The 12,816-nt window shown below is 45.7% G+C and overlaps 1 protein-coding gene across 6 annotated transcripts in view; it reads right to left on the bottom strand.

Moving 5' to 3' along the window:
* RIMKLB (ribosomal modification protein rimK like family member B) overlaps positions 1 to 10,317 on the bottom strand; it is a 58,292-nt gene extending 47,975 nt beyond the window's left edge. For 5 of the 6 annotated variants that reach the window (XM_055712370.1, XM_055712372.1, XM_055712371.1 and 2 more), the window contains exons 1-3: positions 9,756 to 10,317; positions 8,173 to 8,690; positions 1,828 to 2,048 (exon numbers count right to left, since the gene is read on the bottom strand). In XM_055712370.1, coding sequence (XP_055568345.1) covers positions 1,828 to 2,002 — 175 coding nt within the window. In that variant the 5' untranslated portion in view covers positions 2,003 to 2,048; positions 8,173 to 8,690; positions 9,756 to 10,317. The remainder of the gene's footprint in view (positions 1 to 1,827; positions 2,049 to 8,172; positions 8,691 to 9,755) is intronic. The other variant, XM_055712373.1, reaches the window with a different exon arrangement.
* Positions 10,318 to 12,816: the final 2,499 nt, after the last annotated feature.

Genomic DNA, 12,816 nt, shown 5'->3' with positions numbered 1-12,816 from the left:
CTCCCACACACACTCCCTCCAACAAAAAAACAAAACAAAACAAAAAAAAAAAATCACAATTACCCAGTCCATATTATTTATAAGAAAATTTCTATCCACAATCTGCCAGCATGATTATCTCACTCCTTTTCAAAAGGTCAGTTATGTACATAATTTTGAATGAACATTCTGTATGAAAAGTTTCCTTTTTTGCATTCTCTTTCTAGATATTTTCTTAATTTTTCTCATTCTTGTACTACACATGCTTCAGTATTAGTCTTCTAATTTGCATACTTTCTTTTCTTCTTGCAATAGATGCAGCATTAGGAGACACTAAATGGAAGAGAGAAAAAAGACCAATGATTCGTGCTCGCCATATTCAGTTCCTCCAAAGCAGGCACAAGACAGGAAAGAAGAAAACATCACCAAGAAATAAAAACAATACTGAAATGCTGAAGGACCAATTATGCATCTTAGAGGCTGCAGCTAGTCCAGGATGGCTGCCTCTGCAGAACACGCTGTCCAAAGGACAGCGTAATCAGAGCTGTAAGATGTTCAGTCCTTCTGACAACAAGTTGCCTTTATATGAAGACATCCTGCAGAATTTCAAGTCTCTGATAAAAATCACAGATACCTCAGAATAAAAGAAAAAATACGTAAATAAAAGTTTAGTAATAACAGAATAAAAAAATCCTGTTTCCCCATGCATTTTTTTTATGCTTGACTGATTCATGCTATAATAAGGTACAAATTCTGACCAAAGTTCTGTCCCAGAGTCAGTTTTAAGATTTCCCTCCTATACAGATTCCCCAACAAGGAACAAGCTGTAAGATCACATGGCAGCCTTTTCTTAAGGGCTGAGGGCACTTTTATATTTGCTTTTCACACAGAATTATTCTAATACAACTTAGAAACTTAATTCTTCCCTGGATCTCCAGCAATTTTTTCTTTTTTTTTCTTTTTTTTTTTTTAACTTACATATGGGGAAGAGAAATTGAAGAGGTAAAAGTACAAAACAACACTACAGTCTCCTTCCTTTAGGAAACCCAAATCAAAAAGTTACCCAAAAAAATGTAATAGTGTTACACAGCTTGACACTGGTTGTATTACTATTCTCCCTATACCATAAGCCTACTATCTACAGAATCATTTTACTTAACATTTCTAAAAAAACTTAATTTCTTGCTTTTCCTTTTTAATCACCACAGAAAATAAAAAAGCCAATAGGAAAACATAACAGAAATCTTAAAATTTAGCTTAAAACACTCTAAGCTATAGTAACAGTTCAAATTATTCTGATGCACATACTTTGTTTTTTAGCCCTGTTCTTTTCTGGCATATATGTAACTACACATCTGTGCAGCAGCATGCTTTAGTTATGTCACCTCTAGCTCCATGAAAACTGGTACTGTCCATTGAAAATTCCTTTTAGTTTATTTCAAATGCATTTGCTATCTTGGAGTCAGAATACAAACAGAAGAAAAATGTCCCCCTGAAACTCTTAAATGTGACCTATTAACTCCAAGTACCTATGCAAAAATGAAACGCCATAATTTCTTCTTAATTCAGAAATCCTATAGTCCTTACCCTGGAATCAACAAACTAAAGCAACCCTCTTCTCTGTCTACAAAGGGGAGGCAAAAATAGTTCTAATTCAAATCAGCAAAGTTAACAATTATATTTGATTATCACAATAAATCCTGAAGAACATGATATAATGCACAACCACATGATTTAAATGATGTATGGTAGTCTAGCACACATGGAATTCATGAGTACAGATGCTCCATTTTACAATCTTTCTCCAAGTATCCTTTCAGCACATTCCCAACCTTAGCTCATTCTCACCAAGATTTCCATCCTCAATGGTCAGCACCACTTCATCCATCACCAGGGCCCGGAAATCTAGCTCCTCTTCACAGCACTTGGCCTTTAGTGCTCTCAGGATCTCCTGCTGAGGATAATCTTCTCTGATGCGACGGTCTGTTAAGAACCACAGCCTGGGAGCAACTGAACTGCACATCTTGGACTTGTCTTGCAACCTTCAAGGTTTCCTTTCAATGGAACTTCTAGATGGTGGAGAAGATGAGACTCTGTTAGAGTACATAGGATCTTATCTTCATGTTCCCCACTGTACCAAGTTCTACTCCCTCTGTACAAGTCAGTCCTTTTCAATGGGGTGGAACTTCTAACATCCAAGTGGGAAAATAATATCTACAACTAATCTGCAACAGAAGTAACAACAACAGAAACAAATCAATTTACATTCAATAGAATGTAAATGCTAAAAATCAGGTCTTAGTCCTCATCCTAGTTTCACCCACAAAAAGTACACACTTGACATAACTACTAGTACTGGTAGTAGCATCCCCCTTTCTTGACAGTACTAAGAGACATGCCAAGGACTAAAAAACATTTTAAACCACCAGCTCTGAAGGCCAGAATTTCAACTTCATGACTGGGATAATTCCTCACAACTGGAAATAACTCAGCCCCTCTCCTACGTACTGCTAAAACACCGGTGACACACTTCATGTATACCTTTCCATTATACATGGAAGAAAACAGTGTGCCACATTCTTTATGTTAAAAAAACAGTCCAGAAGAAAGGAAGAAATCCATTAGAAAAGAGTTTTCCACATAAGTATTTAAAGACTGATTTGCTCTCTGTGATTTCACATCTACTGTGAAATATATTTAGTGTTATCCAGAACATATTAATGGAAAAACCAATGGAACAAGGACTATCAACAAAATGTTAAGAATACTGAACATTAATACATGTAATCTAAAGAAAAATCAAGGTTTGAATGTCAGTGCTAGCCCTTTCTTGCTCCAAGTCTTTCTTTTTTAAAGTCACTTTTACACTACTCATCTACACTCAAGAAAAACAAGCAGCAGCATAGTGTAGGGAAAAAAGAGTTCTGGAGAAAAATAGAGCAGTTTTCTGTGCCACATTTTAAACTTTCTATTAAAATAAAGAGGGAGAAAACATTGAATTCACCAATATAGCTTACATGAGTTTCAAACAGAATTGAATTCTGGGATAGAAGCAGGAGTTTTGCCTGGTAGTCCACATGACAGGACCTGGTGTCAGCAAGAAATGTACATGCAGAAAGACCACAGGTATGCAACTGCTTCCATTTAATATTAGAAATTTAAATTTAGTTTCTGCAGCAGGTCTTGGGAAAAAAGGGTTGTTTTGCTATAATGATAAGAACAAGCTGGGTTTTTTTTTTAATTAAAACCCAAGTTTTTTCTACTACTACAGCTTTTTCTTAACAAGCAGAAGAACTTTAAGGGGCCATTTTTATTCCTGGTACTGAGAACCACAATGGCAAGAAGCAAAGACTGTGACTTTTTTTCCATTGCTTTGGTAAATGAGGAGCAACAATAAAGCCAAGGACTAAAGTCCTTGATACTAACAGACTGAAAAAAAAAGCAGAAGCTACGGAAAGACAATCACAGATGCAGACCAGCCCTTGACAGCAGTCAAGATGCTCAAGGTAAAGCAGGAAAAGGAGTGTTTGCTCCCTGCAGGAAAACGGGTATGGGAAGTTGTAAAGAATATCTTTTGATCTCTCAAAGACTACCTTTTTCTCTTCAAAGCAACTGAAAGTGAAAAGGGCAAGATGAGGCTTGGGCTTGCAATGGCTGACAACTGTCAGATCCTGCCCCACTCCTGGCTCTCTCAACAATGGATTTCTCTACATGGTAGTTTACAGAAAGCTTCCTGGGACAACATCCTCAGCTAAGAATTGGGATAAGCTATATTTTTCAGAAATGGCACTGCTACGGCACAGTTCAGAAGGCTTTTTTTGTCAATTTACCTCTATTCCTGCTATTTGCATGAATGACTGGGGAGACCAAACAGCCCCACCTACCGCCTCTCTTTTGAAAAGCAGCTCTACCCAGCAGGCTAGCCCATTTCATTTTAAAAAATGGCTACAGAACATTAAGTACATAAAAAAACATACTAGATAGGCTTTGTCATAATTCAAAAAAACAAAATCATGTCATTTTAGATTTTCAGTCTGTTTGGGTTTTGGGGTGTTTTTTGGTGGGTCCATGTCCATCCATCTGTCATCTCCCCCAGTACTGGTTCTAACACTGGTGCAACGAGACAAGTATTTTCTCTCCGGCAGCCTTCTCCCCATTTTTGCTTGCTACTGACCCTTGATTTCTTTGCCAGTAGGGATCTGCTCCTATTTTTCTCAAATCTCTTTATGTGACCCCCACCTCCAGCCCCGTAAATCTGCAGAGACTGTGCCATCATTGCTTGCTGACTGCCATTTCAGCACACACTTTCTTAAAAGCCAGCAAAGGATTGAAGAAGAAAAAAAGGTATATCCTTTTCTTTCCTCCACCTTTATTCCATTTTTGAAAGGACCTACAGCATTATGAAGAAGAGCCGTCCAGGCATCTCATGCAAATCATTAAACCAGCAGGCATACAAAAATGCCTTGGGTATGGGTATTCATCTCTCTGCTAATACTATGTCTCATTTCCTCTAAATCTTAAAAGTTTTATAAATGTATATACAAAGGTTCACACCTCATGATGAGGCAGGCAGGTAAGAACCTCAACTCTGAAGGTAAAGATTAAGAAACACACTTTAGATGAAGCTACAAGCCAATTGCAGAGACAGAATGTAGTAATCCTAACTATCAGTTCCTTGACCTCCAAGCAAATACATTTTTTTTCCACCTGGAGAAACACCCTCTTCACACTAACATTCTGTTCCTGATACCAGAATCTACTTACCAGTTTCAGCCTCTCTTTAGATCTTTACAGTCTCTATTTTGATTGTGTAAGAAGTCCCAAAGAACACAAAACCTGCAATTTACCCTATTAACCCAAACATCTTAACAATCCCTCCAACATTCTCCAGAAAATGGTCTGTAGGAGGAAAACTTGCCTTGCAGTCATATGCACAAGAGCATTAAGCTCTCAAGTTGGATAGGATCTCCAGAATTTTCCCCTGAAAACCAACTCCACCCATTTCAATCTAAAAGACACAGCTTCAGACAATGCTGGGTGTGCATGGGATACTTCCTAATCCATGAGAGTATCTATTGCAAAATAACTGTAGTGTATATATAAGGGGAAGAGCAGATGTTTAAATGTCTTCAAAATGACCAGTTGAAATGCACTTTTCACTCAAAGCTACTACTGTCAATTTCAGTACAATCCTTTAAGTTTTCCTCAATTCATGAAATGAAAAGGAAGAAGTCATCATAAACTTAACTGCATAAAACAGACTGGGAGAGGTGAAAGGGTAGCATCAAACTAAAAGCTCTATGATAAAAATCTGTGTGTCACACCAGCCAAAAACACACTGCTGCATCTGCTTCAGAAAGACACTGTGTGGAACAGATTCTTAGCAATTTACAGAAGGAGCGGAACACTCACCTCAACTTTGAGGTGTGGCATCCCTGTACTGCTTAAACTAGGCTTTATTCTGGCATTCACACAGCAGCTTCCTCCCCTCCCCATCACATGCAAACGTATTTCCTCCTGCATTCCTTGAAGCTGTAACACACCTTTAGCAGCTGTTCTAACAAATACATTCACTGTGCTACTTTTCTACTTTACTTCACATGTGAATATGTTTTATTGGCATAACAGGTCATTCAGTCAATCAGATCCGCTATCTAGAGAGACGTGGAACTCTTCTCTGAAGACCACTCTTTTTCCCTTGAAGGGGTCTTCTCTTCACAGAGAGAGCCTTAGAGACCTGCCTCCAGCAACGGGAAATTGGTCTCCATTGTCCATTTACTCCTTGTCCTGTCTTCAGCACCCAAAAGCAGGAGAAAAAAAGGACTAGCCTCTTTTTCTTTTTCATCCTGATGTATTTTCCCCTAAGCTGAAACAAGAAATCAGTTATTAGGAGACACTAATTCATTTATGTACTATCAATAAATGTGTAACATAAAAGCTATCTAGTATGCAAAAAGATCACTCCGTATCCTTTCTATTCAGAATGCAACTACTCAGTGCCTTTGTAAATTAAAAATAGTAGGTTGTTTCTTTCCTATGGGAATGATGAATGAAATCCCAGATGTTTTGTAATTAGATACATTGATTCCTAATGCTATCTCAACCACTCAACTTGCTATATGATGTTGTAGCACACCCCTATCAACAACAGTGCGATCTGGGAACAAGTTAGCAGAACAATTATTACTATCAGCCCCTCCCAGAATCGCCTCTGTCTTTAGACCTGGGCTCAGATTTCTCACCCCAGTTACAGCAGTATGCAGCTAACACAACTCCATGGATTTCCACAGTTGAGAGAGAGGTAAAACCCAATCTTAGTTTTAGCACACCTTTAGGCATGTTTAATCCCTACAGCTTAGATAATGATAGTAAAAATCTCATGGATACAAGAAGGAAAGAGCAAAGAGACTGACAGCCATGATTGCCATGGGAAGCAGAGAACTAGGAAAAATATAGCTCCAAGCACACACTAACACTGCACCTTTGCATTTATCATTAATGCATATTCCTTAATACTTGTTCCCAGAACAGTGTTATTCAAGTTGGGAAAATGTATTTTGCTTTCCTTTTTATCATAGATAGCTAAAGCTTGAAACTCAGTACACACTTCCAATAAACCAGTCACCCTCCTCTACCATTATAGCAGTTTCTAGAAGTCTAATTTGGAGGCCACACCTCAAAACACTGAAGACCGAAGAATAGTTGGCAGATGCTTGTAAGTTATCTCCTTTAGGAGATACCTCAAGGCAGATCTGAATTATAAAGTCAATCTTAAGTAGCAGACCAGTTAAACAGCTAACGAAGGGTCGTCCAGCATATGACCCAGCACATCATCTATCACACTCTGTCATGGAAGTCTCTGGCTCATCTTAATGAGAACAGTATTAGAAACATCCCAGAAATATGACTTTCTATGTCACAGGGAGAGCAGGTGTGAAAACAGTTCACAGCTGTTTCAAGTATAAAGCACAATTAATTTTTTTCTACACAAAGATACCAGAATGATGATCATCTAAAGAAAACCTTAAGGAAACATATGGATGATGAATATAACCCATGGTGATATATCTATACAGCGATAAAAACTGACATTTTGAACCACTTGTTAAAATTGCTTTAGAAAAATAGATCCAAGATAATGCAACTCATTCCTGACACTGCTGCTTCACAGTGATGCTTCAGGACAACCTCAAGAAAAATTCCTTCCTTACCTACCAGAGACTAGTTTTCCTAAGACTGTCACCTAACTGAGAACCTTTGGAAAGGAAACATTTTTAAAAATTGAAGAACCTGAAAAATCAGAATATTTATTTAAATGCATTTTATATAATATATTGAGCAGCTGCAGCGCAATCTGTCCAGTGCTGCTGCATTATCATCCGCCCTCTACACATGCATCATAGAATTTAAAGTCACTGCAGGCAGGTGAACCCTAAGCACACCTCTTCAAAAGCGTAGCACAGTATTCACCTCCTTTTCCCTGGGAGATTTGTAGACTGCAACAGTCAAAGGATATGGGAATATATTAATCGCTCCCATTCATACCCAGTACAACCCCCCACCCCCACAGACGGGCAACTGCACTCCCTGCGACGGCTTTCATCCGCCTGTCCCCACCTTTGCACTGAGTGATGTAAAGATGCTAGCAGCAATCCTTCCAGGCACAATTGCCTCTAAAAGGCAGATGTACACACACACACACACACACACAGAGTCTTTCCTCTACATTCATGCTTGCAAGTAGGCGATAGAATTCCTTACTCACACACCCCAGCTCCTGATCTCCAATGAATAATCCATTCTCTTCCCTCTCTGCAACACTAGCCCGATACCGGCCAGCATCAGCTATCCTACTTCGCTCCCAGCAGGTTTTTTTTTTTTCCCCACAACAGGCTCTCAGCTTCTTCACCCCCCTCCACCCTGCCTGCGTGTGCACGCACACCCGTGCAAATAAAACATACATTTCCTCCCACATCAGCTGCTCTTCTGAAGTGAGGCTCTTCCACTTCTGCCCAGGTCCCCCTGCAGTGTGGCAGAATACCCCCCTCTCCTCCCCGATCCGTGTGTACACAGTCAGTTTTCCCTCCTCCCTTCCCCCACCCCACTCTCTGTCTCTGTGCATGCCTCTCCCAGCGCCTGGAGTGGGGGAAGGGAAACATGCACTGTATGAATGAATGGGCTGAAGAGACTTACCAGAAATTTGGTGAGGAAGGACTGGAAGACGAAAAAGACACCAAAGATGGGTGCTTCCTTCAGCGTGCCAAGTGCTGCTTCAGTTCTGGCTCCCTCAACAAGGTCACGTGTCTTCCTAGGTACCCCTTTTCCTAGATCCTCCACTACCCAAAAAGGGTGGCAAGGAAGTCTTCTGGATGCCTCTCTGCACTGCACTCCAAAGGAGGGAAGGGTACTACTGAAGGTCTCAAAGCAAGCAAGGGATGATGATGGTTAACGTTCTCCTGGTCCTATAACGGGCAATGTCTAGCAGACGCCTCGGGGACCAAGGTAGATTTCCGAGGGGGGGGGGGGGGGGTAGGGGGAGTAAATGACTGTTAAAATAATTCCCAAATTGTCCTCTCCTACGGGGAAGAAGGGGTGGGAAGGAGAAAAACTAGTACTGGTGAAAAGCTGTAGCTTTATGTAAAATAGACTCAATCCTCGTGTCTCTACTTCCTCAGAACTAAACCACTAAATGACTCTGAAGTCACCAACACCTAAGGAGGAAAAAAGGAGAAACACCCCTATTAGACATAGACAAACACGTAAAGGTATCTAATAAAGATAAACTAAATCCCCACGGAAGAAAAGGTACCATACAAGGCAGTAAGCAAAGCCAGAAGAACAAGATGGGATGAACACAATTAGGGGAAATGTGCAACTTCAAGAAATTCACAGAAACATACTAACACAGAAACCTATTTTAAGGGGGGGGGGGGAACAGGTTGAGCAAGCAGTTTGTTCTTTTACTCAAAAATGTGCATTCAAAGGAAACATAAATCTGTACCTACATGTGCACATATGAAGACATTGAGTTTTAAAACCTATGAAAGCTATTCCTATTTATTTGTGTCTTTAAACCCCTCCCCCAGTATAACATTCAGCATTCAGATGAAGAGACTGGAGTAAAGTGTGTTTCAGATCAGAAGCAAATATACTCCCATGCATTAGACCCCACTCTGCCACTGAACACAGTCGTTTATAAAAGGTGACCAAAAAAGATCACCCCCCCAAAAAACCCCAAACCCAAAATAACACGTCTAGAGGATGCTTACTTTAATGATGGAGTTAAAGATTAACAGTCGCGCACTTTGTAAACCTAGCCCCCGGTAGATTCTAGGCAGTTAAGTCACCAATATGCAATTAGCTCGTTAAACATCAGAAAACAAAAGAGTAGAAACCTAATTGAAAGATTTCGTTGCAAGACTCAACGACGGGCACACACACCCCTACATCACGTGAAAAACTGCCCCCAACAAGCGCAGATTTTTCGCACTCACGCGCGCGAGAGCGCCTTTTCCACCCCGTTTCGGGGCGGCTCGCACAGCACACGAGCCCGGGTGTGCGCAGGGCGCGAGGCAGCCCCCGCCACGCGCACGCAGCACGAACCCCGAGCGCGACCCGCCCGCGGCGCGCGGGGCGAGGCGGGAGCGCGGCCACCCGCCGCCCGGCAGCAGCGGCGCCCGGTCGCGCCCCGTCCCCGTTCCCCCCCGCACCCGCCCTCCGCGCACAACCGGCGGCCGCCGCTGCCCGCCCCCGAAGCGGCCGCGGCCGCCACCCACCTGGGCGCCCCGGCTGGCCGGCCCGCGCGGGCGCGGCGGGAAGGCGCCGGCAGCTGGAGCGCTGCTGCCCCGCTCCGCGCGCGGGGATGCACAATCACCATGGGCAGCGCGGCGGCGGGGCGGGACGGCTGAGGGGACGGTCCCGACGGCCCCCCCCCCACCCCCACCCCCGGGCACGGCGGACCCCACCCCCGGGCTCGCACCCGCTCAGCCCGACATCTCACCCGCCCCGGGCACCGCCGAGCCCCAGCCTGAGGGGAGCCACGGGGGTCCGCGCGCCCCGCCGGCGCCCCCCCGCCCCCGCCGGCACCGGGCCTAGGAAGGGAAGCCGCGGGGCGACGAAGGCTCCGGGGAGACTCGCCCCTTCCTCCCCGCCGGCGTGCGCGGTCCTAAAGGGGAGCGGGCGACGCGACACGACGCTCCGCTCGGCGGCCCCCCCCTTTCCCCCCTCCTCGGTGTCCCTCCTCCCGCGGCTGGGGCGAGGAGGCCGGCTGTTCCCTGCACCGAGACCCCCGCCCCCCGCGGCCGCCGCTCCAGCCACAGCGCGGGCGCCGCCGCCGCCGCCTCCTCCCGCGCTCGCTCCCGCCGCCCGACTGAAGCGGCGCCGCTAACGGCCGGGCGGCGCTGGCGCCCGCTGGGGGGGGGGGGCGCGAGGCGGGGCGCCCGCCGCCGGGGTGGGGCAGGCGCGGGGAAGCGCGCGAGGGCGGTGGCGCGCTCCCGCCCGACGCCCGGGGGCGCGAAGGCGTGCGGGCCGGGGCCGGGCAGCGGCGCCACGCACCCCCTGCGGCCAGCCCGGTCAACGGGGGGACCTCCCGCCCGTGCCCCCCTCCGGCTGTCCTTGCCAGGGGCGCCGGTTAAGCGCCCCCCGCCGCCGGGGCAGAGCCCGGGCCGGGGCGGGAGGCGGCGCAGAGGGCAGCATGGCGTGCCCGCCCGCCGCCTCCTGCAGCCCGGCCTGGCACCGTGTGGCCCCAGCTCCCCACTCGCGGGTGCAGACCCTGTCCGGCTGCCACAGGTGACCGGCAGCAGCAGCATGCCGTGGCACAGCGCAGTATGCAACGGTGTCGCGCTCGTCGCTGCTGCTGTTGGTACATGGCGCGCAAGGCCAGAACAGTTGTCCTTCGTGTGACAGATGAAGGTGTGACACGTCCCACACAGCACCTGCCACTCACGGTCACGTGCCTGACAAACCCAGCCTGCAGCCGGGGCTGCATCATCCCTCGCTGCTGTCATTTCTCTAAAATAATAACTGTTGGCAACAAACGAGCATGACACATCCCGTGTATTAACCAGCACACCTTGTTTATCGGTTTCTGTGACTCACCTACCTGTTTTCCCCCACACCGCACCCTTTTTTTTTTACCTTGTATTAGCTGCACATCCCACTTTGTCCTGATTTTTTGTCCTGAGCTTCCTCCTCACTGACCCTCGGAGCCCCCAGACACCGTGCCTGCAGCCTGCACCCCAGGGGACACCACGTCTGCTCCTCAACAACCTGGTTTATGCTCCTAGCTTTGTGGGATGTACCCATTTGGTCATGCCCAATACCCCCAAACACCCACCCTGTCACGCGTGTAACCATCTGACCTGCTTTCTTCTGCCTCTCAGGCACATGGCAGTGACGCCCAAACCAGCTGGCTTCTCCCACCTGAATGACAGACGCTCTGCACACCCCTCGCCTCCCCCATGTCGTTCATCTACACGTGGGGAGCCATTTCAGACAGGCTCTAACACCTGCGGCTGCAGGATAAAGATGTGCCACCCAAACATTTCATGCGGTACCCCCGGTATTTAACTGGCACAATGGGACTCGTTCCCACAGTACTAACCTATATATTACAGGACAGGATGCCCTAAAACCTGCTGCAATGTTTATGCATTCATACTGCAGAACGAGGGTACCATCGTATCGCGTGTTCCACCTTTGGTATACCTTCTGCAAAGTTATAGCTGATAGCGTTTCTGAGATTGACCGGACCGGGTAGGGATGTTGTTCAGTCAGTTCTGCAAAATCTGGGTCCGACCCCCCAAACCTCAGGTGTGATTCAGCCCTTCTGAAAACTATTTGCCTCATGAGGTGAGGCTACCTCACAGACGACGTCAATGGCCAGACGTCAATTACCCAGACACCATCTGATGCTCCCCTGTCTGCTTGGGTTGCTCGCCAAGACTTCTAGCTTCTCGCGGCTGCAAGCAAGAGACCACTTCTGGATTCCAGGTTCCCATCCGCCCAACTCTGTGCAACAGTTCAGGGGAAAACACACTACCACTCACTTTAATGCCAACTGGAAGTACCACTCACGAGCAGGAGGCAATTGAAAGCAAGGCCCAGCAGGTAAATAAATATCTAAACAACACCAAAATGCTGGGCAGTATTTTTGTTACTTGGACAGTAACAAAACATTACCTTCCTTCTGCGTTCTGAACCTTCTGGAATAGAGTTCCTACGTGCATCACGTCCACACTTTTCAGAAGTTGTAATTTCAGGTTGTGAGGTGCACAGCCTTGTTTATGCAGCGAATTCACTGCTGGAAAGCTGCTGTGGTATCACCGCTCCACTGAAGCGCAACCACTGCATGTCATCTAGCACGCACACGCGTTCCCGAGTAAGAATTCTTCTGGATTCACGTACGCTGTCTTTAAGATAGTATAAAGCAAAGAGGAAAGAAAATGCCCGCATTAGGATTTACATAGCTGTAACTACAGTGTTATAATAATAGCAGGCTTTTTTTCATTTACATAGCTAAAACTACAGTGTTATAATAATAGCAAGCTTTTTTTCTTTTATGTTTCCGTAAGCAGGCAAGCTGTAAGGCAGGTGCTTCCACCTCCCAAACAGGGTTAGCAGTTTGTGGAAAGAAGAGAACTGCACAGCTGGGAAATCCAGTAACATAGCTTTTTGGCCATACAAATATGCATTTGGTTATAAGACATCGGGGATGAAGTCATTCTACAAGTACAGGAAAGACACTCAGCACAGTGACAGTAAGATGTTTGATCTGTGTCTTTTACCACTTGGGATATTTCAGCTGGGTTTTAGGATTATCAGCACCAATTTCTTCCA

Source organism: Falco cherrug, chromosome 5 (assembly GCF_023634085.1).
Source record: "Falco cherrug isolate bFalChe1 chromosome 5, bFalChe1.pri, whole genome shotgun sequence".
NCBI classification, from domain to species: Eukaryota; Metazoa; Chordata; class Aves; order Falconiformes; family Falconidae; genus Falco; species Falco cherrug.
This window is presented reverse-complemented; position numbering and strand designations above follow the sequence as displayed.